We start from the raw sequence: 26,586 nt of genomic DNA on the forward strand, positions 1-26,586 counted from the left end.
AGGTTAGGGACCGCCGTATGGGGGTTTACCTTGACGTGGTATGGCGGCTTACCAATTTTATGATCATAACTTTGTAACAAACAACCCTGTTTTTCTCTTTTTAGACAGGGGATTATTGTATTTAAATATTTTTTATATGGCCTTAGGAGTGCACCCACAACCCCCCTCTTGTAACTGTTTATTACATATGGCTGGTTTTTGGTTATGGCCAGCATTACTGGGTTAAGTCAGCTCTACTGTAGAGTTGTAGTGATTACACCGCACACCCGGAATTTTACGCACTTTCGCTGCTCTAGTGGTGCTGGTTATCCGCCGACCCGACAAGGCCTCTCAGCAACAGCAATTCAACAATTATGGATCCGCAAACACCAGTTTTTCTGCAGTGGGGGAAACCCCCTTTCCTTTATTTATATTCACCACCAATATCAACGTTTCGGGGGGGGGGGGGGTACAACCTCCCTTCGTCAGGATCTACTGTAGACACATTGATGTCAAACATACAGCTCTGGAATTAATCAGGTGCCTCCAGGTAACACACCTGTATGTAACAAACAAGCATAAAATATATACACCCAGATGCTAAAGTAGGAACTTGTTCATGTTTAAACACGCACACACGGTCTGTCTGTGTCTCTGTCTGCCCGTGTCTCTCTCTCTCTGTCTGTCTGCCCGTGTCTCTCTCTCTGCCTGCCTGCCGTCTCTCCTCAACATACAAATAAAGTGCCGCAAAGCCTGATTGTAAAAGCAGAGAGCCGATTAAGGCAACAAATTTCTATAAACCGGCAAAAAGAGATGAGACTATGGCGGAGCCCAGCCCAAACCGTCTGCCTCACCTTGTCAGCCGCAGCTATTTCGGGATTTCGGCAATTTCCACCGAAGGCATCAATTGAAAAGTAATACTTTACCCGCTATCTGCACCGGCCAACATATCACTGGGAGGCAGAAGAAATATCGAAACGGCTTTATTGTAGCATACTGGGTGGTTGGTTACGTAGTGGGAGTGCAAAGTGCTACAATAAAGCCGTTTGGTTAATACTTCTGCCTCTCGGTTATATGTTTGCCAGCGCTGATAGCGGGTAAAGTATTACTTTTCAACAAATTTATATACACTGATGCAATAATGTTCTGTTAAACCAAGTTTTACCAAATGTCTCATTTTTATTTATTTGCAATAAACAGAACACCCTATCTATATCCAACTCAATTTATTATACGGAGGGAGAAAATTAAAACAGATATCTGCAAAGAAAGGAGTATTTGACCAGCAACTGCTCATTATTGCACATTACCATGCCATCACATGTCCAAAAAAAATAAAAAAATAAATTGGGAAAAGGGGAGGGGATTTAAAGAAAATCTGTGGCGAGGAGGGGACTGAGTCAAAAACAAATACGGAAACGTCAGTAGTGAGAGGTGAAGAAGAGGAAGAATGTGAAGGGGACAAACTTAATAATTACCTGCTGAAAAACGTTAACACTGAGCAGCGGACAAAAAGGGAAAAGCAAAGAGAAACTAAAATAAAAAGGGTACAAAATAAACAACGGTAAAAAAACAGATCTGATTTCACAGGCGTTGGGAGTCTCCAGCAGCAGCAATTGGTTCCGGATATCTTATGGCGGGTACTGTGCTCATTTGGTGGCTTGTTGATGTAGCTTCTCTCTGAATTTCTGGCCTTTGAAAGTTCATTCATAGCATAAAGTCTTTCTTTCAACCTTGCAGCAAAGTGAAGCTCGTTTTACTCCTCCCCATTTCTGAGTGGATTGCCTTCTCTCCAGAGCCACTTTGACACTTCGGAGCGGCACGAGGACAGAGGCTTGTACCAGTGAGGTAAAGAGAAGAAACTGAGACATTGTTAGTTTCTATACATAAATGGGTCAAAAGGCAATAACAAGTGTTTCAACAAAAGAAAAAAAAAAAAAAAATAGAAAACCCCTTTGATCCACAAATCCTTAATTACAATCAAACACGTGGATGACTTTTATAATGAAGGTAGTGTGATGTTTTTGTTCAATCAATCTGCAGTGCTCTCAAACTATTCTATTCCATAATCACCTGGCGAGATCTCGGCCCTGTCTCTGTACGCAAGTATTCTGAAGGGCTAATGAGTCCCGCTGTTTGAGGAATGCTAAACGATGTCCCGAGACCTTACAGTTCCCTTAAAAAACTTCACCGGAGTGTAATACTGCCATTTACTAAATAAAAATCTGTGTTCCTCATGAATGTGCCTTATTTACGGTGATGTCGGTGAAAGAGCTATATACAACTTAATATATATTTATATACACACAGTAAAATATAGTATTCTTGCCAAGATTAAGCAGGATATCACACAGATTTATGGAACTTTTGAAATCTATCGTTCGGACAAGCAAATGTGCCCATCCGAAAGATGCCCATGCATTGGCCACATCATTCCATCCTCTGATCCAGAGTCAGGCGCATGTAAACAGTGACCATATCAAGTAGGAGAGCATCTTAATCCTATTACACACTTGGTGTGAGCATGAAACGTGTTCTACGACACATTTATTGAAGGACTTATAAAAGGGGGGACTGATTTAGATGTTCGGCAAGACCGCTAAGCTGAGTTTGCAATCGATCTGGCTGGCGTCGTTCCCTGCGTACACCAGAGATAGAGGAGCCAGGAAACTCTGGCACTCTTCCTCATTCGCGAAGGCCAGTTCTGACTGGACGAAGGAAACTGGGAGCAGCGGCCGAAAACTAAAGGATGAATAGAGAGAAGTAATAGGGTGGGGGGAAAGGAGTAAAAACATGTTAGAACAGTCATACGTAAAATAATCAGCTGCTGAGAAAAATACAATTAATGGATTATTTAGCAATACCCAATCACTACCCATACCCACCTTTTGTAGACAGGCAACTAAACTATAGCACAGTGTCTAATGAGTACACAAGTGAACAGATCTATAATTGAATAATCTCTTTCATTAGCATGGATGTTTTAGGTAACTAACCCACAATACTAAATAAATATATATATATAGTGAATAAAGTACCCCCTCTTGTAAAATATAAGGATATTATAAGTTACCGAGGAGTTTCATGACCATATAAAAACACGAGGCCGAAGGCCGAGTGTTTTTATAAGGTCATGGAACTCCGAGGTAACTTCTAATATCTTCATATTTTACAACTGGGGGTACTTTATTTATTATAATACACAAGTTTCAGTGAGTCATGTGACAGCAATGACATCAGAACTCACCATTTATAACTGATGACATCAGAACTCACCGTTTATAAGGATATAATTTACAGGATATTCATGGCTTTTGTGTATTATATATATATATATATATATATATATATATATATATATATATATATATATATATATATATATATATATATATATATATATATATATATATATATATATATAATTGAAGGTTGTAGCACCAAAAAATTAAAGTGTTTTAAAGTAATAAAAATATAATGTAGTGTTGCCCTGCACTGGTAAAACTGATGTGTTTGCTTCAGAAACACTACTGTAGTTCATATAAACAAGCTGTATGGCACAGGTTAAATTGTGGATAACTGATAACACCATTAAGTCCTTTTCAAATTAAAGATGAAATCCAAATTCTTTTTTATATTAAAGCATTCATAGCTGCTGTAAGCTCATTTAAAAATCTCAGCTGTCAATCAAATATTGTCTGCCCCTCCTCTATGCCTAGGCATAGAGGCGGGGCAATCAATTACTTTCACTTTCAATTCAGCACTAACTTGATGTCACTGCTCTCCCCACATCCCCCCTCTCTCTTCACCATTTAATTATGTAGCCAGGGCATGGGGATGGACATCAGGTCCCCCATTCTGGTGCACAAACAAGATTCTGAGCGGATACAAGGCTTGTCTTATTAACAGTGTCCACAAAGTATATCCTGCCTGCTTGTTATAATTATGAATTCCCAGAGTGAAGAAACAAGATTCAAAGCATTTATTTTGTGTAAATAAAGTTCATTTTGCTCGACCAATGTGATAGAATTTTGAATAATTTCCCCTAAAAGAAAACAGCAGTTGTACCAGTGCAGGGCAACATTGCATTCTATTTTTATTACTTTAAAACACTTATTTTTTGATGTTACTGTTCCTTTAACATATGTAATTGCCATTCTTCCCTGGCCCTGTGCATTGGTTAATATCTATAGTGCAGGGGCTTGAAATTTCCATATTTATATGTCAGAATTAATTCTGTGTCTTGTACAGCCACAAACACATAATAATTGAAGTATAAAGGACAGTGTGTCCCATGCCTATAGTACCGGTAAGCATATTTATATATCAGCTGACATTACATGGAGGAAGATTAACAAGTGTGCAAAAATAAACAGAGTACCTGGAACAAAGGGAAAGGGTTAAAAGTAACTTTAACTCTATACTTAACTCTATACTTACCAATTGAGCGGAAATGTTTGTATTTATACATGTAAGAAAAATAAGATTCCAGCTAAACTTTGCATTAAAGTCTTAATTTTATATCAATAGAAAATGTCAATAACCAATTATTTGTGAATGGCTGTGCTACTACCGCTTAATTCAGTTTTAGGATATAAATGATATAAATACACAATTGATTGAATGGATTAATCACGAACATGAATTGTGTGCAATGCAATCAATTATGTATTTATAACATGATGAATTTTGGTGGTTGGATTGGATAATTAATTTAGGAGACCTATAGACAATAAAACGGAATTAACTGGAGATTACATCTACCGTCTCGGAATCTTGAGATACTTTTTTGCATAAAAATAAATATAAAATGTGACTGAAGAATATTAGCCACTTTTTTTTTTTTTTTTTTTTAATACTCCACCCCTTTAGTACAGGCGCTGCAGTGGTCAGATCTAAAGTGATTGACATTGGTGGAAGTTCCTATAGCAGCTGCAGCCAGACAGGTGTGGCAGGACCTGGACATGACTCTGCTACATAAAATTAAATGTTAAGGGAGAACTAGCCCCTAGTCCCCCCCCCCATCCAAGCTCCCTCCTCCAACATCGACCTGTATCCTGACCTCCTATAAATCAGTTGCACAAAGGAGTTCAAAGGCACCATCTTCTGTCTGTCTCTGATCCTCTTCTGTTAGAGCAGCGACACGGAATTTTGGAGGAGCAAGCGCAGTAGATGCAGATTCAGGAGATATATTCAACATGCGCATACTCCAAGATTCGTGTCACTGCTCTAACAGAAGAGACATAAATTCAGATTTATGCAAGGTCAGGATACAGGTCGACTTTTCAGAATAGATGCTGCAGGAGGGAGCTTGGAGGAGGGCTAGGGTTTAGTTATTCCTTAAAGGAGACGGAAACCCTTTTGTAAAAAACCCCATACCCTCCACACCACGTAGACCCCCCTCCCTCCTCCCCCAAGGCTAATCCCCCCCCCGGGGAAATGCCCCATACTTTATACTTACAGCTCCTCGCAGATTCTGTAAGCGGAGTTGCACGCATCCATCTTCTGGGTCCTCGGTAAGATGAGAGATCGGTATGTCGGCGTATGAGCAGTTGGACCCGAAGATGGATGCCGTCTAGTCCGCTGCCAGAATCTGCGACAAGTATAAAATATGGGGCATTTCCCCTGGGGGGCAGTTAGCCTGGGGGAGGAGGGTCGACGTGGTGGGGGGGGTACAGGGTTTTTTTTACAAAAGGGTTTCCTTCTCCTTTAAGGCTGCAAGGGCAAAGACACGTGGTGGTTCGTCACTGCGACTTTTGAGACTAATCATGGCAACTGATCGCCATACCGCTACTGTCCTGTGATTCATCGCATCGACTTGTGCATTAACCTGTGACCGCCATGTTGCCGCATTTTTAAAAGTCATGGTGATAGGGTTACCACCACATCTCTTTAAACCTGAACACATATGGAATCCACAGCCTGCATGGCTAATTAGCAATTCATTTAGATGCATGACGCAGACTGAACAAAATGTTTGTGCAGCAAAGCAGCATACATATAAATGAATTACTAATTAGCCATGCAGACTGTGGATTCCACATGTGTTCGGGTTTAAAGGGGTGAGGTGGTAAACCTACCCGCCGAAGTGCCACATGTCTTTGCCCTAAAGGAAAGAAGCACAATAATATGGCTAGTATTCTTATATAGTAGCTTCCTTTATTATGTTGATGTACGCTCCTTATATTCCTTACATATAAGTGCCTCAGTTTTTTCTAATCAACTATGTCCCAAGTTTGCAAAAGGAACTAGTTGCTACAAAAACAAACCGTTTGTTTATAAATGCTTTGTCTGGTAACATGCAATAACTGTGCCACAGACACACACAATACTTAGAGGTTGGTTTACTAACAGGTCTTAATTACTATGGTGCTGTTGCCAAAAACAATCAATCAGCTCTTTGCTTCATTTTATAATTATTGGGGCCTGTTCTTATCCAATTGCAGATCGGTTGCACTACTGCAGCGTATAATCATCAGCACAGATGCAGACAGCAAAGCATGGCCAGCACATCTAAATAAAGTTCTGGTTCTAAGCAAATATCTCACCCTACTAAGGGAGCATACTCACGTTGTAGTTTTACGAAAAGACATGTATATCCCATGTAAACAATTACAAAATGTCTGTAAAATACGATTTTGAGGACTTCTGCAATTTACATTTACAGAGTAAAAACAGAATATTAAATCTAAAAAAAAATCTAAACTGCAAAAGTGATTAAAATATCCCTCCGAGCAGTTATATGGGTGATGTTATGTCCCCTTTAATTGTATACACAATAGGGCATTTATAGTAGCCAGGTGATCAGTATTATTAAAGGAGAAGGAAAGCTCTGAAGAAGTTTATTGCCAATAGTGCAAGCTATAAGATTATTTATTCTACAGAATGCTTTACCATACCAGAGTAAACAGCTCTAGAAGCGGTCTCTGTTTGTTTAGGATAGCAGCTGCCATATTAGCTTGGTGTGACATCACTTCCTGCCTGAGTCTCTCCATTCTCACTCATAGCTCTGGGCTCAGATTACAACAGGGAGGGGAGCAAACTGAGCATGCTCAAGCCCTGGAAGTCTGATACAGAAGCCCATGTGTACACAATAGAAGGAAAGAAATGCAGTTTCTTTTGACAGAGGATTCAGAGCAGCATTACTTTAAAGGGTTTACTGGTGTATTTATATAGACCTTTCTGAGCTTACTTAAAGTGATACGGACAGTAAAAAACTATTTTTTAAAATATGAATGTACATTAAAAGTTACCTATAGGTCATGTTAATCGTTTTTTTTGTGGAGAGGTCTGTTTTTGTATATTTTTTAGTTGATGTTACTTAATCTGACTTTTGCCAAACTGACTGTCCCATCTCAGCCTGTCAGTTAAAGTTTATAATGCTAACGGACTCCTGCTGCACAAATATGGCAGCCCCTCATAGACGAGCACGGGGAGTCAGATGGGTAATGTAAAAGCTTCGAGCAAATACTTTATGGCAAAATTCTAAGTAGCAAACAAAGCCAATTCTAAGATAGATGTAAAAATGGTTTACTTTCTGGTGTCATCATCTCTTTAATGTTAGCCTTTCCTTCTCCTTTAAGATATAAATACTGCCCATAGGAATGTAGGGATTAACTCATCGACAGCCAAAAAGCTTCCAGATGTGAGGCCTAGACTTTAGAACTCCTGCCTTATACTATACATACTGATTCTATAATCAACCTTCCTAAAACCAGTAAAAATAAAAGCTACACTGAACCCATAAAAACACAACAATACACTTAATAAAAAAAGTGTTTTCATAAGCTTCCCCAACACGTTTGCCTTCACATACGTTTTAATCATGGCCTTAAGGGCAGCTTTTCTCTCCCTCTCGGCAAACTTATCGATGAGATACCCAGACATTCGTGGTGCTTGTCTGTAGAGTTTGAAAAATCGATGATAATTTGAAAGAGCCCACGCTTCTCTGAGTGAAAGTGCGTGTGCGACACAAGCGTCTGCCTTCAGTTCTTTAGTCAGGTGCGCCAATTCTGTTGTTAGATCTACAGGCAGAGTAATAAAAAGGTGAGTCTGGTTATTCTATGCGGCAGATAAATCTGATTGCACAACACAGTGAGCAGACTTACCCCCAGAGTTTTTCGTGAATATATAATACAAGATTCTGTAAGCTGTAAACTCTCCAACGTTCCCAGCGAGATTTTCCGCATACAGAGATTTCAGTTGTGCTTGGCATTGGTTAAATTCCTCGTGGTCTCCCTAAAGCACAAGGAAGAGGAAAAAATGTAAGCCTCGTTCATTCAGCCTGTAAGCAACTGTAAATCCTAAAAAGTTTAAACAGTTCATTTTAGATAGGGATGCACCGAATTCAGGATTCGGCCTTTTTCAGGAGGATTAGGATTCAGCTGAATCCTTGTGCCTGGCCAAACAGAATCCTAGTTTGTATATGCAACTTTTGTCACTAAATAAGGAAGTAAATGTTTTTTTTCTTTTCAAGACCCTATGCAAATTATTCAACCGAATCCCAAATAGTGGATTCGGTGCTTCCCTACTCTTACGGGCAGATTTATTATGTGGTGCGAAATTATTCACCACATATCTCCAGGCATCGCCGTGTAAAAATTGCTTTTTTTTTTTAACCTGCCTTTTATTTTAGCAACTTCCACTGGAACGTATAAAGGTTTGAAGCAGTGTAAAATAACGGCAAAAAAATTGGCATTTGCATTCAGGGGCGATCCTGTCCATTTTGCCACCTGAGGTGACCTTAATTTTGCCGCCCACACCCCTCCCCACGGCACTCACCTTTTCAGCACCGGAGGGGGGTCAGGGCGGTTAACGTCAAGCCGGAGGGGGTCGGTCCATGTCGCTAGCAAAGAGTGCAATTGCGCTCTTTGCATTAGAAGAGCCGATTTTCCGGGTTGAAAAACAGAAATTCGGCTCTTAGTTACTAGGAGCGGCATTTTTGCCGCCCCTGGCAACCAGGTGGGGGTGAGTGTCCCAACTCGCCTCATTGGTGGAGCACCCGTTTGCATTGCATAAAATGTGACACACCTTGATAAGTTAGCCATTTTTTTTTACATGGTTTTTCTGGGAATTTTGTTTTACACAGCATAATAAATAGGCCCTTAAATTTTCCTAACTTCATGATTCAAACACAAAACATTAGATCATCTGAGGACAGGGAGGACACTAAACAGAAAAAAAAGGCACTCCTCCTTTGCGATTCTGCCTCATCTGCTACCTTTACCCACAAGAGGTGAATGCAAACACAGGATTCTGTTGCTTAGTATGAATATATAGTTTAAAAAAAACAAAAAAAAACACATGGGCAAACCGTTAGGATCTCCATCTTTGATATTAAAGAAGCCCATGTGAAAATTATGGAAGAAAAAGAGTATTAAACTATAATAAATTACCAATCAAAAAATTTCTAATAGGATTTTCTACAAAAATATTAAGTATATTTTAATGGTGAATTAGTCCTTCCATACGGTGTCTAGTAAAACAACTATAACATCAATGGATTATTAGCCTACCTTTTCAAGTGCTATCCTTGCATGAGTTTCATAGACTTCCACAGTAAATTCTGTGCGAATTCCCTGAACCTAAGTGGGGGAAAAAAAATAAAAAAAGTTATCAAAAGCCATCAGTAATAAAAGGCACATTTCATTGGCCTTCCAGATGAATCCTGTTTTACACAATATTGTACAAGATTATAGAATACACAATACCGTTAAATCCTGCCGTATTGACTTCATTTGTTCACATGCAAACACATAGTCCTGCTTGTTCTTGAAGTCTGCTTTCACCATTGTTAGTGACTTTTTCAATACCTGGAAACACAAGGAACAATATATTGGACCTTAGAGTGGAGTATGAAACAAACATTTCAGAGATGCACTGCCAAAAGTTATGTGAGATTTCTACCCAGAGAAACCCAAGTAGAACCAATTACATTCAAAGCACAGGTTGCAGAATGAAATTTGAGCTATCAGTAAAATATAATAAAAACCAACTGCAAAAATGAGAATTCAACCCGTAATAAAACAAATAAAACAAAACAACCTCCCTCCCTAAACTGGGTAGACCCCCCCCCTCCCTCCAGCCTACCTGCCCCCCCACCCCCCAGGCAAATGCAACTAATTTTTTACTCACCCCTCCGTGCAGATTCTGGTCTCAGAGTTCATGGCAGCCATCTTCTTCTTCTCCGATAATCTTCGTGTATTGACAGCATTTCTGGCGCATGCGCGGTTGGAGTAAATTTCCGGTCCCGAACCACTGCGCATGTGCCGAAAGTCACGGAAATTTCCGAAAAAATTTTTGGGACTTTTGGCGAATGCACATTGGTTTCGGACCGGAAATTTACTCCAACTGCGCATGCGCCGAAACTTCCGAAAAAGACAGAAGAAATAAGATGGCTGCCGTGAACTCCGAGGCCACAATCTGCATGGAGAGGTGAGTAAAAAATTAGGGGCAGTTTTTTTTATTACGGGTTGAATTCTCCTTTAATGAAGCCACATGACAGAGCCTGGCTTCCCACGAGAGTAACAATATGAGGCATGTGACGCACCAATCGCTACCCAGATTTCTATAAACACAAGCAGGGCTTTGAAAACGTACTGGTACTGGTCGCACAGTGGATGGATCAGGAGCACAAGTTAAACGCAAGTAATGTTTAGTAATATCTTGAGAGTTGCCGACAATTTTTATCTCATCCCAGTCTAAGTTGTCAGCTGCACTAGGATCCATGTTATTGATCTGCAAGACAAGAGGTTCCATTCGCAGCTTCTTGGGTCCATGGCCATGCTGGAAACGAGCTGCCCGCTTTTCCTTCTTAAATTCTTTTTCTGGGTCCTCCAGCTCCATGGCCACAGGATTCTTCTTTCGGTTTTTCTTGCTGAAGGCTTGATCGCTTCTAGCAAACACAAACGGAAAAAAAAGGACGAAGGTTATAAATCAAACGGTATTGAATGCTATGGATAACTGTAAGAGGATCTAAAAGTAAAAACGGATGTGTACACAAAGTGGCCCCTGAGCAATTCTGCAATGGAGATATTAATTTTATTACTAGGCAGTTCCAGTTCAAAAGCGCCTTTTGCATTGGTTTTCATTATTTATTTTATAGTCATTTGCTTTTTTCTTCTCAGCTTTCAAATGGGCGTCGCTCCCTTCTAAAAATCAAATGCTCTGTAAGGCTACAAATGCTATTGTTACTTTTTATTGCTGATCCTTCTATTCAGGCCCTCTCCTATTTATATTCCAGTCTCTTATTCAAATTAATGCATGGTTGCTAGGATAATTTGGACCATAGCTACCAGATTGGTTAAGATGCTAAAGATCTGCTGAATAAAAAGCTAAATAACTCAAAAACCTTCAATAATAAAAAATGAAAACAAATTGCAAATTGTCTCAGAATATGACTCTCTATGTCATACTAAAAGTTCTCAAAAGGTGAACAAACCCCTTTAAATCTGGTCTAACCGGCAGGTATAAGCGATATTAGGTTCAAATATCTCAAACTGCAAAAAATAGAAAATTAATGTAAATTGCAAAAGTGCAGAGGGAACAACATAGTAAATTTACATCTATTTGGGTGCCTAACATCTGGCACCCCCAAGTGCTGCAAGCCTTTCCTTCTCCTTTAAAGTAAGTTTATTTTTAGCAGTTCTGATTGTATTTATGCACCATTAAGACCATCTGAATGTGCTCATCGGAATCTGAATGTGCTCATTTCCCATTAGGCAAATCATTTTTAGAGGTGATAATTACCAATGCATATTTAAACATAAACAAATACTTTTACTTAGTGTTACTGGCACAAGTTGTGGTGGCAAAAAAAAATTCCTACACACCTTTTGCCTTTTTGCAGTCTCCCTCGCCCTCCTCGATCCATGTGTCCTCCTCGACCACGGGCTTTTTGGAAGTTTCTGCGTCCACCATCTCGAGTTTCATTACCAGAATATGCGCTATCCGAGTCAGAATCACTGAAAGAAAACGTACAATTAAGGGGGAAAAAAAGACCATAGGAAAGAGGCAGCATTACATGAAAAATTGGGAAAATAAGAAGAAAAAGTCAATTTGTAACTATTAGTTTAAAAAAATAAAATAAATAAAGTCCACTTTTCCTTTATTACAGCTATTTGTGCAATTAGCGCTTGCTGCATTTCTTTATGGATTGCCACGACAAGCTTGTGAGCTTGACTGTGTGACTTTAATCGTTATTCTTCTGTTGTGTTGCATCCCAAATACTGTTCCACTGATTAACCCAACGGAGTGAAGAGGGCATGTATAAACATGTACCAGTGGTGAGACTTCAGTATCAGTTGGAGAATCTATGCTTTAACTGATTTTAGGTCTCCTTACCTGCGTCTGTATCGTCTGTGGGGAGAATGAGAGGGGGATCTGGATCGAGATCTAGAGCCTGCACTTGAGGAGGAGCTGGATTCTTTCATGAAGACGTTTCGGTTTCCAAATTTTTTGATAAAGCTGCCGCGTCCTCTAAGGGTTGCTGCATTGGTGCTGTTTCCACCCCCTCTTGGAGACTGGGTAATAGTAATGGTACTGCCATGAGAAGTCTGAAGAGTAGTTTGTTCCCATCGCTTCTTTTTGGGGCTCTCTTTCCCACCATCTTTCCTTTATAAGCAAACCAAAACAAATCAGTTCCCAGTAAAGTTTCCAATAATCATTTCACAATTATATAAAAATATTTTATTAAAACTTTACTTTAAGAATTAATCATGAAATGTGTCAGACATATTACATGTGTTCTAACATTCTGGAATGTTTTCATTGGGATTGTTCTGCTACACAAATTAAGAAAAAAAAATAATTCCGTTACTTCCTTTTCTAAAAAAGCAAAGAATAGCAATAATAAATGTTACCCTGGTAACGGCTCCCTACTCCAGTCTATGGTATAGGCAGATCCATCCTGTAATCTGGCTTGTAAAACTTCTTTTAGAAGTTTCTCTGTTCTGTCCTTATCCTCTTCTGATTCACATGATGTAAAGCAGCGTTGCACATACTCTTTCATGGCTTGTGGCCAATCTTCAGGTTTTGATGAATTATTGCTAGATTAATAGAAAATAATTGCTGCAGACAAAGGGCCATGGAGTTTTAAATGAAAAATACATCCCCCTTCTGACAGGAGTTCGCTCAGTTGGACTTGTATAAAAAGGGGCATAAACACTATCTGAACTTGCATACTACACAGATTTAGAGGAAACCATGATAGTCCATCTCCGATTTATAGGAAACAAGTGATGCATACTGGGACTTGAACAGCCTCCATAACTTTCCATAGTAGGTGGTGCAATTCTCTGAAAAGCAGATGGACATCAAATACCAAAATACACCACTTCAATAAAAAATAAGGCGAGAACGATGAATTGCTGTAAAGCCTAAGGGAGGCTAAGAAATAATTCTAATGACTTGTGAATTTTATGTGTGTAGAAAAAAAATTAGTGTTTAGATAGTATTTATGCACCATAAGTCCAACTGAAAGGGCTGTATTTGTATACCCTTTAATACAACATATGACTAGGGATGCATCGAATCCAGGATTCAGCCTTTTTCAGCAGGAATCAGCCGAATCCTTCCTCCCAGTGGAACCGTATCCAAATCCTAATTTGCATATGCAAATTAGGGGAGGGAAATTGTGGGACTTTTGGTCACAAAACAAGGAAGTAAAAAATGTTTTCCCTTTCCCACCCCTAATTTGCATACGCAAATTAGGATTCAGTTCGGTATTCGGCCGAATCTTTCGCGAAGGATTCGGGGGTTCGTCTGAATCCAAAAAAGTGGATTCGGTGCATCCCTACATATAACACAATAAGGTATAACAATTCAGCATCTCTACAGGTCATAGGCATTTTTAAAAAGATCATCTTCACATAGGCACCGATAAATAATATATGGTGCCTGATCTAAATCTTGGCAAAAAAAATTTTTTTATTGAAGCACCAAATGTATTTTGAAAGGCCTGTGAAAGAATGGCATACAGAAGCTAGGCAAAGGTCTGCAACAGGAAGGTCATTTAAAAGTCCTTAAACTATCTCCATTAGATATAGGGATGCACTGAATCCACTATTTTGAATTCGACTGAACCCTGAATCCTTCGATTCGGGGGCCGAATACCGAACTGAATCCGCATATGCAAATTAGGGGTGGGAAGGGGAAACCATTTTTTACTTCCCTGTTTTGTGACAAAAAGTCACGTGTTTGCCCGTCCGCATATGCAAATTAGGATTCGGTTCGGCAGGGCAGAAGAATTCGGCCAGAATCCTGCTAAAAAAGGCCGAATCCCTAACCAAATCCTGGATTCGGTGCATCCCTAGTTAGATGATATGAAGACTTTTCCTTACAAAGGTATTACAATGCCTGGCTGGAAACCATCACATGCACTCTAAATGACCATACATTCACCAAAGATGAGCCAGTTAAATAGTCTAGACTAAAGTAACATACCCGTGTTCTGTGATTTTCTCTATTGTTGGCTGCTGTTGTGGTTGCTGTAAAGGATGATGCATGTGAGTTGCCTGCTGCTGCCCTGCACTGTTATCATGATGTTCAGATGAAGCAAAATTCTGGTTAGCCATTACAAGTGGTCGTTTTTGAATGTTAAACTTAAATCCGCCAGAACCAGGAGCATCTGCAATTATAGAGGAAGAAAAAAATAATTAAAATGCATGACAAAGTATTTTGCTACCAATGATAACTAATGATACAGTATATGTCCTGTTTATTTTACTGCATACTGCCACTTGCTAAATAACTAAAGAAGTAGCTCGGAATGTTGTACATTATGTTTTAGCCTTCTGTACCAGCCCAAGGCAACCACAGCCCTTTAGCAGTAAAGATCTGTGTCTCCAAAGATGCCCCAGTAGCTCCCCATCTTCTTTTCTGCTGATTCACTGCACATGCTCTGTGCTGCTGTCACTTACTGAGCTTAGGGACCCACTCACAATATACAGTACACATAGAATAGAAATGTCACCATATAAGGCTGATTAGTAATTAATACAGATAATTACTACATGGCAGCACAGAAACCAGTGCAATTAGCATCAGAATTTAATAATCATCCCTGTAGCATCAGCTTATATTACAGACCAACCTCATTTTCTGCTTGATAATTAGTGATAGTGATTAAACAGGGAAGCACTGACTTCCCTCCCATATAAAATTGATCCATGCCAAGCTTTACTGATGGACTCTACTATTTCCTAAAACCTCACACCAAAATCATTGTTTACTGGGACGCTAACAATAAAGAACTCACGTTTCATGCGATTCCACAACTGTTGGCCCTTTTTTTGTTTTGGTCCTTCGTTAAAAGATTGCTGGCTGTAATTGGGTTGGTTTGAGGATGAATGAGGATTCGATTGGTTGCCGGCATTTCTACCTTGAATGCATGGCTTTGTCATACTGTGGTTTACTTGCTGATGAGATGCTGTTTGGGTATTGCATAAAGAGACGGGTGATTGAACATTAGAGTATGACATGCTGCTATCTTCAAGTCCAGGAACAGGAGGCTGGGGAGGGGGGGGAAGAAAAAAAAAAACAAAAACAAACATGATATATATTTCATCACACATATTTTGCAACCCCCAACTAAACAAGGAAAGGTTTGCTAAAGAATGAGTAATTGTACTAGTAAACATTTTTTTCGAGTTTTTTAGAGAAACTACCCTCACACATTTTTCAAGAAAACCTAACTTGACCTTTAAAAAGTTTTAATTTTAGGAGAGATATTATAGTTATTCCTTATATGTAACCATATCATTTTTTAAAAACTTCAAATAAATTGTAGTGTTTTAAAGGGGTGGATCACCTTAAAGTGAACTTTTAGAATGCCTGATTCTAAGCAACTTTTCAATTGGTCTTTGTTTATTTATTTATTTTTTAATTATTTTTCACCAATTTGCCTTCTTCTGACTCTTCCCAGCTTTCAAATGGGGGTCACTGACCCCACCTAAAAACAAATGTTCTGTAATGCTACAAATGTATTATTACTACTTTTTTATTACTCATCTTTTTATTAAGGCCTTCTCCTATTCATATTCCAATGCATGGTTGCTAGGGTAATTTGGACCCTAGCAACCAGATTGCTGATATTGCAAATTGGAGAGGTGCTAATGACTCAAAAACCACAAATAATAAACAAAATTAAAACCAATTGCAAATGGTCTCAGAATATCACTACACCATACTAAGTTAATTCAAAGGTGAACAACCCCTTTATGAAGATTTTAGAATCCATGACCATTTAATATGTTGTGTTTTCTCTTTAGTATGCAAATAAGCATGTTTTTCAACAAGGTTAATTGCATTAATGTTTTCATTTTTGGGGGTGGGACAAGAAAAACAGCTTCTGGGCAGACAGTACCTGTGCAAGGTTTCCTTGGTGTTGTCCAGACTGAGATGACATGGATTGATAATTTCCAGGCATACCATACTGACCGGGTGTATTATAACCATTGTACATATTCTGTAAAACAATTGACAGTTTTAACAGCACAAGCAAGCACCAGAGTTCACATCAACGTAATCTTTTGATTAGCTTTGCACATACAGCTCCACAAATATTCACATATAAAAGAAACAGTGGGTAGAAAAGGATTAACCAGAAAAAGTAGAAATTGGATAGCCTTCCAATGTAGTTAATATTTCTTTATTAAAGCACTACATGTTTCAGACCGCAATGGTCCTTCCACGGGTGCATGTTGTAGAAAAGGATTTACTGATTTACCTCAGCATTCTATGCTACAAGATGCATGTGGTCAGTTTTACTCCCATTCACATAGAGTACTTCAAAGCGCAATATGCACCTAAATAAAACTCCTTTCAACATGAACAAAATAAATAGAACCAGGTTGCAAATACATTCAGCCTAATCCCTCCCCTTTTTTGTGAGTCTTACAGATAAGCTCAAGGGAACAGTCCAAAAAAATTAAAAATATATGTACTGCTACTATGCATTTGTAAAAGTCTGTTTGCTTTAGAAAAAAATATAGTTATATATAGTATAAATAGGCTGTTGTGTAGCTATGGGGGCAGCAATTCAAGCTTAAAAAAAAAAAAAAAAGGAAAGGCACAGGTTACAGGTAACAGATAAGCTCTGTAACAGAATACAATGGGACTCTACAGAGTGCATCTGGCAAATGCTATGTAACCTCTGCTTTGAATGGCTGCCCCCCTGGCTACACAGCACCTTCTTTATATAAACTATAGTAGTCTTTCTGAAGCAAACACACAGCTTTTACCAGTGTATTAAACAGTACACTATATTTTAATTACTTTTAAAACACTAATGTTTTTGTATTGTACTGTTCTTTTAAGCAGGGGATCTGTGTACTGGTTATTGTCTACCTTTTCAAAAAAATATATGGGGAAGCTTAATTTCTCGGTTTAGCGCAGATTTTTTGTGATTAAAACAATAGGCAAAAAGTATGTTCAGCACATACACCATTTATAAACTCATGCTGAACAAGCAGCTACACTGCCCTGTTAACACAGGATTTACATTAACGCTAATTGTAATCGTCTATTTACTTTACATCGCTGCGGAATATGCTGGCGCTATATATATATATATATATATATATATATATATATATATATATATATATATATATATATATATATATATATATATATATATATATATAAATGATAATAATAATAATAATAATTGGAAAGTAGGAGAGGAAAAAGGAAAAGTACTTACCATTTGATAATAGTAGTTGTAGGGATAAGAGTAATTATACTGTGAATACCACTGGTAGTATTGCTGCTGTTGCAAAATTGCCTCTCCTTGTTGTGAAACAAACTAGTAAAAAATAAAAAAAAAATTATGTCAGTCACAGCACATTCTAGAAAAAATATCGCTGCAGCACCTCTGTTGAAAAAGTGAAAAATGTGTTTATTCAGGCAAAGTATCGGGCTTAGTCTCGCCCTTTCTCAAGCCTGCCTGATGGTACAACATACAAATTATTTATCCCCATCTCAGTGGGAGTGTACCTTACCAGGACACAACCCCAATAATACTATAACCACTCGCATGCAACCACTTTTCAAATATGCAATAAATTCATTTCAGTTCATTTGAGTCCCAATTAATTCCTGTGAAGCAAATAAGTCCATATTCCATTATGTCCTGAATATATGTGAATGGAACATCTGAAAAGAATAGATTAAATAATGCCATCTCTAAGTCACAGCACATTCTGCCTGGCTTTTATTATTGTCCAGTATTTGCCTAAAGCTGGCCATAGATGTTGAGATTTTTAAAAGATCAGATCCTGATCGTGAGACCACAATCTTCTCAGAATGATCGTATGAATTGACCATCAACTAAAAAGACCAATTTACCAGGAAAACAAAGGGGAGCTGCCTGCTTGGCCCTGCAAACATAGATAGATTGCACTGGGGCCGACAAAGATTTTTTTACCTGGCCGATCAATTTCCTGACAGATGTCGGCCGAAAAATCGTAAGATGTACGATCGTTCGAATCCCACTAACCGCACGATAATTTTGAAGGATCGGTCGGGCTTCCCTAAAATCGGTCGTTCGGCAAGAAGAATCGTCGCATCTATGGGGATCTTAAAGGCCATTATACACAAGCAGATGTTATTTGGACAGTGCATGGGGCCCTCAGACGGGCTTCCCTATCTATATCTGGCCGAAAGTCGGCCAGATGTTGATCGGGCGGGTTTAAAATCCCCATCGGATTGACGACTGCATGGGTTCATTGATGCAGTCCTCAATCCGACTGCCAGTATTCTCCTCATTGTGATCCGATCATTGAGCCCTTTCTGAAAGCACAGGACCAGGCAAAATGACCTGAGATGGCTGCCTACACACCCATATTACAGCTAAACAATAGACTTGTTGGTTCAGGAATAACATTTTATATGGTAGAGTGAATTAATTGTAATGTAAACAGTGTAATTTAGAAATACAAACGACACACCATAATAATCATGACAGAGTCCCTTTAACAACTGGCACTCAAATGTAAACATTGTTTCTATTTAATATATTATTCCATGTGTGCGCTACTAACAGGAGTAAAAAGCACTGTGTAGACAGATATGAATTGCTCCAGTCTAGGAATTACCTGTGAGTTTGTCTGGCCACTCTCAGATCCTTTATCTGCTGAAGTAGCATTGGCTTTGCTGATGCTAGCTAATGCTTGTCTTGCTTTTTCCCACTCGGGATTCTCCTGCATTGGTACCTCCATCCCACTTTCTCGGTTAACACCTGAATTATACTGCTGAACCCTAAAAATAAATAAATCATTTATTAAATTCGTGAAAACACAATACCTGCAGGTATGACATTACATGTGCACTTGACTTTTCCTTTTATTTCCATCATGTATTTGTACAATCTTCAGCTGCCATAGGAAAAAAAATTAAGACCAATAAAGAAAGTTACTACTAGGGATGCCTCTATTGGGATTCAGCCGAATCCCCGAATCCTTCACGAAAGATTTGACCGAATACCGAACTGAATCCTGATTTGCAGATTAGGGACTTGAAAAGAAAGTGGAAAAAAAGGTTTTGCGAAGAAAAAAAGTCACTAATTTTCCCATTTTGCCCCAAATTTACACATGCAAATTAGGATTCAGATATTGTTCGGCCAAGCACAAAGATTCAGGCGAATCCGAATCCTGCTGAAAAAGGCCAAATCCTGGATTCAATGCATCCCTAGTTACGAAGCATATGATATTCTTGTAACGACAACACAAGGCATGTTAATCCAATCTACAAATGCTTTCCCATATTAAACATTTAGAGGAGAACTCAAAATGTAACTCGAGAACTTACCACTCGTTATTTATCGGCTCCCCAAGGTTGGCAGCCATTACAAGTCTACTACAACTCCTCTGGATTCAAGAAGCCAACAAAATGTTTCCTGTTAAAAATACAATAGATAATGTTATTTGCTTCATGTTTCAAATAAAACATTTGTTTTGCAAATTTTAATATAAATTAAAATCCATAGCCACATATATGTTTCAGTTTCCAGATTATAATCACTCATGTCACACAAAGACGACTATATTCATCTAAATGTCAATAAAACCTATTGAAGGACACAGTACAGAAAACAGGCGACAAATGTATTGTTATTGCTACTTTTTATTACTCTTTATTAAGATCCTCTTCTATTCATATCACAGTCTCTTATTTCAATCAATGTATGGTTGCTAGGGTCATTTGGGCCCTAACAACCAGATTGCTAAAACTGCAAACTCGAGAGCTGCTGAATAAAAAGCTTAATCTCAAAAACCACAAATATAAAATTTAAACCAATTGCAAATTGACTTAGAATATCACTCTCGAGATCATACTAAAAGTTAACTCAAAGGTGAACAACCCCTTTAATGCCATTATTCCCCACAATTGTTATGGCAATTAAAGGAACAGTAACGTCAAAAAATGAAAGTTTTTTTTAAAGTAATAAAAATATAATTCAGTGTTGCACTATGCTGATACTTCAGAACCACTACTATTGTTTATATAAATAAGTGGCTATGTAGCAATGCGGGCAGCCATTCAATCTAAGGTTACACAGGAGATAAACTCTCTAGAGTCTGTAATCTGTCTCTTATCTGTAATCCACTATTTAACCATATAGTCTTTTTTTTAATTTCCGCCATTGCTACACAGCAGCTTGTTTATATGAACTATAGTAGTGTTTCTGAAGCAAACACACCAGTTTTACCAGTGCAGGGCAACAGTACATGATTTTTTCATTACTTTAAAACACTTTAATTTTTTGGCGTTACTGTTCCTTTAAGGTGTCAAAGATTTGGACAGACTATGGTCTCACTGATCATTAGGCTCGGGCCAAAATCCACTCGCTATCAGCCCTGCTGTGGGCAGTAGCCGTCTCTCTTTTCCGCACTCATAAGTGCTGAATTGGCTTTGACACAAACAGACTCAGCGGATTTGGGCAAAGAACCCCAGATGTCTGCATCTTGAGACAAAATCTGACGCATTCTATTTAATATATAGTGTGTAAAGAGAGGAACTCGTCTATGGCCCTCTGCAAGGCATCACTGGTTGCACACTGTGAGTGGCATGTGTATGGCCACTTCAGGAAAACAATACCCCCCAAAAAGTGTAGGTCTCTATAAAATACATAGCATAAAACAGCTTGCTACAGAGAGAGGCGTTCTGGACGTACGAACTAAACTGTGTGGCCCCGAGGGGCTTGAACAGCTCGCTAACTTTAAACTGTTTCTTGTGAATAATGTGTCCTGAATAATCATTATATGGTGATTGTATTTAACGTGTATATGTGGAGGTATAAGATTATATTCCCTGTCCAATATACAACTAGCGTATAGGGTACATGTAGTACAGATATTGCTGTAATTGTAGTTATGAAGTCAATTTATCAGGACTGACTAGTGCTGACCCAGACATGTTAGCTACTTTGTTTTAGCAAATATAGAAAGTGTCGAATTGACACAAATTGCCTTCTTTAGTACTATGACATTAAATTTTGATACAAATATAGCGTCTAGGGTAGCCAATTGTTACACGGATGTAACATATTGTAGTCTGATAAGTGTATCATTCAATAATTGACTGATTTTAACAGTCTGGTTTTAATGACACAGCACTGCCTTCATGGTCTTATTAGCACCTAGTAAGTGAATTTTATTCATTTTGATAATATAATGGATATATTGCGCACTTGATCACTTTAAATGTTTTAATACCAGTCTATTTAATACTTTTAACACAGTCATTGCATTTTTTGGAATTGCACAATATGTTTTTGTGATTCACTTTTTATGGAAGATTGACGTCATTTCCTGTTCAGGGATCTGTGGGATTATGGGTATATAAACACGTGTGAGATTAAACATGGTTGCCTTGAGAAAGGTCCCTGAGTGGACCGAAACGTCACGTCGGCTTTACATGTAACTTGAATACATTTTGATTTTTTCATCAAAGAACTCGGTGTTGCTGGTCATTTCTTGTTTTACTATCTATCTAATTTACCTTGCACCCGAGGTAAGCTTTAAAGGCGGTGTGCTGCCCATTTGGAATCATTATATATATATATATATATATATATATATATATATATATATATATATATATATATATATATATATATATATATATATATATATATATATATATACATACATATACATATATACACACACACACATATACACTGCTTCATCTAAAAAAAACCCTTTTCATAAAAATATTCTTTTTTTTTAGTAGTATATATATATATATATATATATATATATATATATATACACACATATATACACTGCTTCATCTAAAAAAAAACCCCTTTTCATAAAAATATTCTTTTTTTTTAGTAGTATGTGCCATTGGGTAATCTTAGATTGAAAATTGCCATTCTAAGAACCAAAGGCCGTCCTCAGGGATGCTATAATTCACGGTTCACACAAACAAACCATACATGTTAGGTTGTGTGAGAAAATTACTGGACAACATTGTCTTTTACTCCCACACATCTTCCTGTTACAGTTGGAGCTGCAGTATTTCTGGTCAGGTGACCTTTGAGGCAGCACACAGACCATCACAAAATGGTGGCTCAAAGTATAAGATGTAAAAAAGGCAATATTTACAGATATCTATATATGAATTGGGTAAGATTCATTAATAGGAAACTTAATATTTTATCAACTGATGACTGATGGTTAAAGGGGTTGTTCAGCTTCCAACACTTTTTGCAGTTTAGTTGGTTTCAGATAGTTCAATAGAAATAGACTTTTTCCAATTACTTTCTATGTGTGGCTTTTTCTATTATTGTAGTATAAAGTGTCATTTTCACCTTCTAAAGCAGCTCTGGCGGGGGGGGGTCCCAGTTCTAAATGGATACACTTAATTGATACATTTGTTATATTTGTCCCTGCTTAGCAGATTCTCAGTTTCATTAAACAACAGTAACACCTAAAAAGTGTTTTAAAGTAATGAAAATATCATACTAGAGTCCTGCGTGGAACCAATCTCTAAGATCTGGACCCGACCCCGCAAGCCGCATATTTACCCATTTTGACCCGCAACTGCCTAATCAGCAACCCGACCTGTAACCCGCCGACCACCATAAAATAGGAAGTGACATCATCAAAAGTGGACAGGGACAGAAACAAATTTTGTAAAACTTTAAAAGGAGTAAAATATAGACAATAGTACATTAATAAGAAATTTAGATGAAAACCGCAACCCGACCCACATCTATACCCGCAACTGAAAATCCTCCCCTCATTCCGCAGGGTGCCTGCTTTTTTCGCAAGTAAAACGTGGGTAACCAACCCGCTGCAGGACTCTACCCTGCACTGTTAAATCTGATGTGTTTGCTTCAGAAACACTACTATAGTGCATTTAAACAAGCTGCTGTGTAGCAATGGAGGAAATTTTGAAAAAAAGGCTATATGGCACAGGTTAAATAGTGAATAACAGATAACATTATGTTCTACAGAGCTTATCTGCTGTGTAACCTGAGCCTTTTCTCATTTGAATGGCTGTCCCCATTGCTACACAGCAGCTTATTTATATAAACAATAGTAGTGTTTCTGAAGCAAACAGTAGTTTTACCAGTGCAGGGCAACACTGCATTATATCTTTATTACTTTAAAATACTTTCATTTTTTTGATGTTACTGTTCCTTTAAAGTAGTGCTGAATGTTGCTCACGGGTTCAAAAGGTTGGGGATCCCTGCTTTAAAGGCAGCTGTTACAACAGATACAATAGTTGCTAATATTCTACAGATGTGGCCTAGAAAAGTATCAACTAATGTAGCAATTTGAAACAGTTTAAAGCAGGAGTGTCCATACTTTACTAATACGAGGTCTACTTTTAGCCATGTTGTCCCATTATGATCTACATCCATAAAAGCATTGTTAGCATTTTGTTCCATGGAAAATATTACTTAAATATAATATTGATTTATGAAAGAATGTATATTTCTTTGTTTAACAAACAACTATTTCTTATGTAACCTTAGCATAAAAATATTTCAATGAAAAGCATTAAACAATAATGTGGTATAAAACTTTGTTGACAGTGTTTTGAGATCTACTGATCATCAGCTTAAAGGGGACCTATCACACTAAGAAATAATTTCAAATTCTTTTCTATCATGTTAGTTGAGCAAAATAAATTTTACTTACACAGTATTTATTATTTAAATTTTGTTTCCTTCTGTCTTGGAATTATACAATCACAGCAAACAGACGGCTGCCATTTTGTGTACATGGTTATTAAGGGAAATTGTGTATCACCCAAAAATCTTGTGTATGCACCAGAATGGGAGACCTAATGTCCATGTGCAGTGCCCTATACAATTATAGAGTGTGAGGAGGGAAGGGGGGAATGTGAGGAGAGCAGTGACATGTAGGAAGTGCTGAATGGAAAGTGAAAGTAATTGACTGCCCCTCCTCTATGCAACGGGCATATAGTTGGGGCAGGTAATATTTGATTGACAGTTTAGATATTTAAACACCTTTATAACAGGTATGGATGTTTTAATGAAAATACATTTTGGGGTTCCATATTTAATTTGCAAAGGACTTTCATTATGCAGCTTTTTATGTATAGGTGACAGGTCCACTTTAAGGTCTACTGGTAGATCCCTATGTACCTTTTGGGCACCCCTAGTTTAGAGTCTGCGTCTGAATTACTGAACTGTCAGACAAACACCAGAGACACAAACATTCCAACTTTAACCTTAGATTTTGGAAAAACTGTAAAAAATAAAAAGTAATTGAAAGAAGTCTTTATTACTGGTAAAATATCTGAACTGGAAAAAGTGTTGAGTGGTGAACAACCCCTTTAAGTATTCATTCTGGGGATATAGGTTTCCTTTAATATCAATGTACAGAAGAAAACAAAAAAAAAAGTATTATATTGTTAGGATCAGATACAAAATACACATTCCAATGTTACTGTTCCTTTGCGCCAACCCAACTGAAATTTCAAAACCAGCCTGATAAGATCTGGACAGTCTACATGGAAATTGCCTGGAGCTAGAGTTGCCACTTGGCCGGTATTTTACTGGCCTGTCTGGTAAAAATGATGGTTGATCCCAATGTTATTAATAGGGAAAAGACATAAAAACATAGGAAGGCCGGTATTTTTTTTTCCAGAAAAGGGGCCAGCCCTACCTGGACCTAGGGTTGCCACCTTTTCTGGAAAAAAAATACCGGCCTCCCTATGTTTTTAAACTTTTTTCCCTATTAATAACATTGGGATCAACCATCATTTTCACTGGCCAGGTGGCAACCCTGGACCAGCACCCAACATGTACAACCCAAATAAATTAAACTCAGTGCCTACACCCCACAGTAAGTGATAAAAGCAGAGGCAGCATTTGAGAAAAAAACCAATTTGCTCCTCTAGGTGTTCCTAAAAAGCTAAAACATGAAGGTCCCTTGGGGAAAGTCACCTGTCTATACAACTATAGCCACGTGACTGGCACAAAAACAGTTATGCGGGGTGTGGGCGGGGCCTAAGCAAATGTTGAATAAAACTATATATAATCCCTGCTGAGTAAAGGGTAAGTAAGAGGTCCCCTTAAAAACACCCCACCCCGTCCTACGACAGCGAGAGAGGACTGGGACTAGTTAATCCCTTATTTACCCTTAAAACTCTCGCAATAAGCTTCCATACACGTATTTATAATGACAAGCGCACACATCAATCCAGAATACTGTTTATAATTCGTTTTGTAACCGTATAATACCGAATATAGGAGCCGCGAGCGAATTAATGAAGAAATCTAGGGCCACAGACAAAAAGATATAAACACGCGTGGACATACCTACCGTCCGTGTGCCGCTTAAAGCGAGAGAGAAGAAATAAAAAATAAATTGCCGTTGGGAATCAAGAAGCTCGGTATATCGCTCAGCGCTCTCACAAGCATCGACTTCCTGCCACGGCATCCATTTTACTTTCCTTCCACCCCGGAAGTCTCGGCTTTTCCTAAACCCGAAATGGAACTGTTGGCGTCGGGAAGTGACGTCACCGCGGCACGTGACTGTTTAGCGACGATAAAGGATTGTGGGCGGATATTCTATGAATGTATATCTGCAGAGATAGTTGTAGTAGCGCGATTACCGAGAAGTGGTATAAAAAACCCGTTTTAGGTTACGGAAGAGCGTTGGAATCTACACTAATGGGCGGGGCTTCGCGTCGTAAACAGCGATTACGTTTTTTCATTACCAGAATGTTGATAGAATAACGGCACAAAACGGATAAATTTGCCCAAGGCAAATAAGCTTTGTTCAGAAAACAGGCTTGTTTTCAAAGTTTGATCACGAAGAAGGGGCAACGTTTGTAGCATTACGTCACGAAGCAGTTTTATACTTCCGGTTTGTGTTTGTGGGGAGTGTTTTTTTTAACCGGAAATTAAACCATTAGTCTGCTGATTGGGTTTTCAAAAACAGAAAGGCAGGCCGGGGTATCTGTCTCCTGACAAAAATAGACCTGGTTTGTGTAGACAGGGTTACCACCTTTTCTGGGAAAAAATACCTGCCTTCCTATATTCTTGCATTTTATATTAATAAAATTGGCATCAAACTTAGTTTTTACTATTTTAAACACTGGCCAGGTGGCAACCCT

General features: G+C 38.3%; 1 protein-coding gene across 3 annotated transcripts; it reads right to left on the reverse strand.

Annotated features, from left to right (window-relative positions):
* Positions 1-1,138: 1,138 nt before the first annotated feature.
* On the reverse strand, positions 1,139-26,222 carry leng8.L (leukocyte receptor cluster (LRC) member 8 L homeolog). Of its 3 annotated transcripts, none has more exons than XM_018224504.2 (16): positions 25,787-26,211; positions 19,789-19,876; positions 19,077-19,239; positions 17,684-17,785; positions 16,343-16,444; positions 15,236-15,488; positions 14,422-14,605; positions 12,840-13,025; positions 12,322-12,591; positions 11,811-11,942; positions 10,579-10,873; positions 9,690-9,791; positions 9,495-9,563; positions 8,088-8,217; positions 7,796-8,003; positions 1,139-2,721 (listed from the first exon to the last, which is right to left on the reverse strand). In XM_018224504.2, the coding sequence occupies exons 2-16, from the start codon at positions 19,824-19,826 to the stop codon at positions 2,559-2,561; spliced, it is 2,397 nt and encodes a 798-aa protein (XP_018079993.1). In that variant the 5' UTR covers positions 19,827-19,876; positions 25,787-26,211; the 3' UTR covers positions 1,139-2,558.
* Positions 26,223-26,586: the final 364 nt, after the last annotated feature.

This window comes from Xenopus laevis, chromosome 7L (assembly GCF_017654675.1).
Source record: "Xenopus laevis strain J_2021 chromosome 7L, Xenopus_laevis_v10.1, whole genome shotgun sequence".
Lineage (NCBI taxonomy): Eukaryota > Metazoa > Chordata > Amphibia > Anura > Pipidae > Xenopus > Xenopus laevis.

Excerpts from the sequence above, each read along its gene's own strand:
- leng8.L (XM_018224504.2), bottom strand. The coding sequence starts at position 19,826 with ATGGCTGCCAACCTTGGGGAGCCGATAAATAACGAGTG. Across the intron at positions 17,786-19,076 it reads GTGGCCAGACAAACTCACAG|TTTGTTTCACAACAAGGAGA; the intron begins GTAATTCCTAGA and ends ATTTTTTACTAG. Across the intron at positions 12,592-12,839 it reads AGTAGGGAGCCGTTACCAGG|GAAAGATGGTGGGAAAGAGA; the intron begins GTAACATTTATT and ends TTGCTTATAAAG.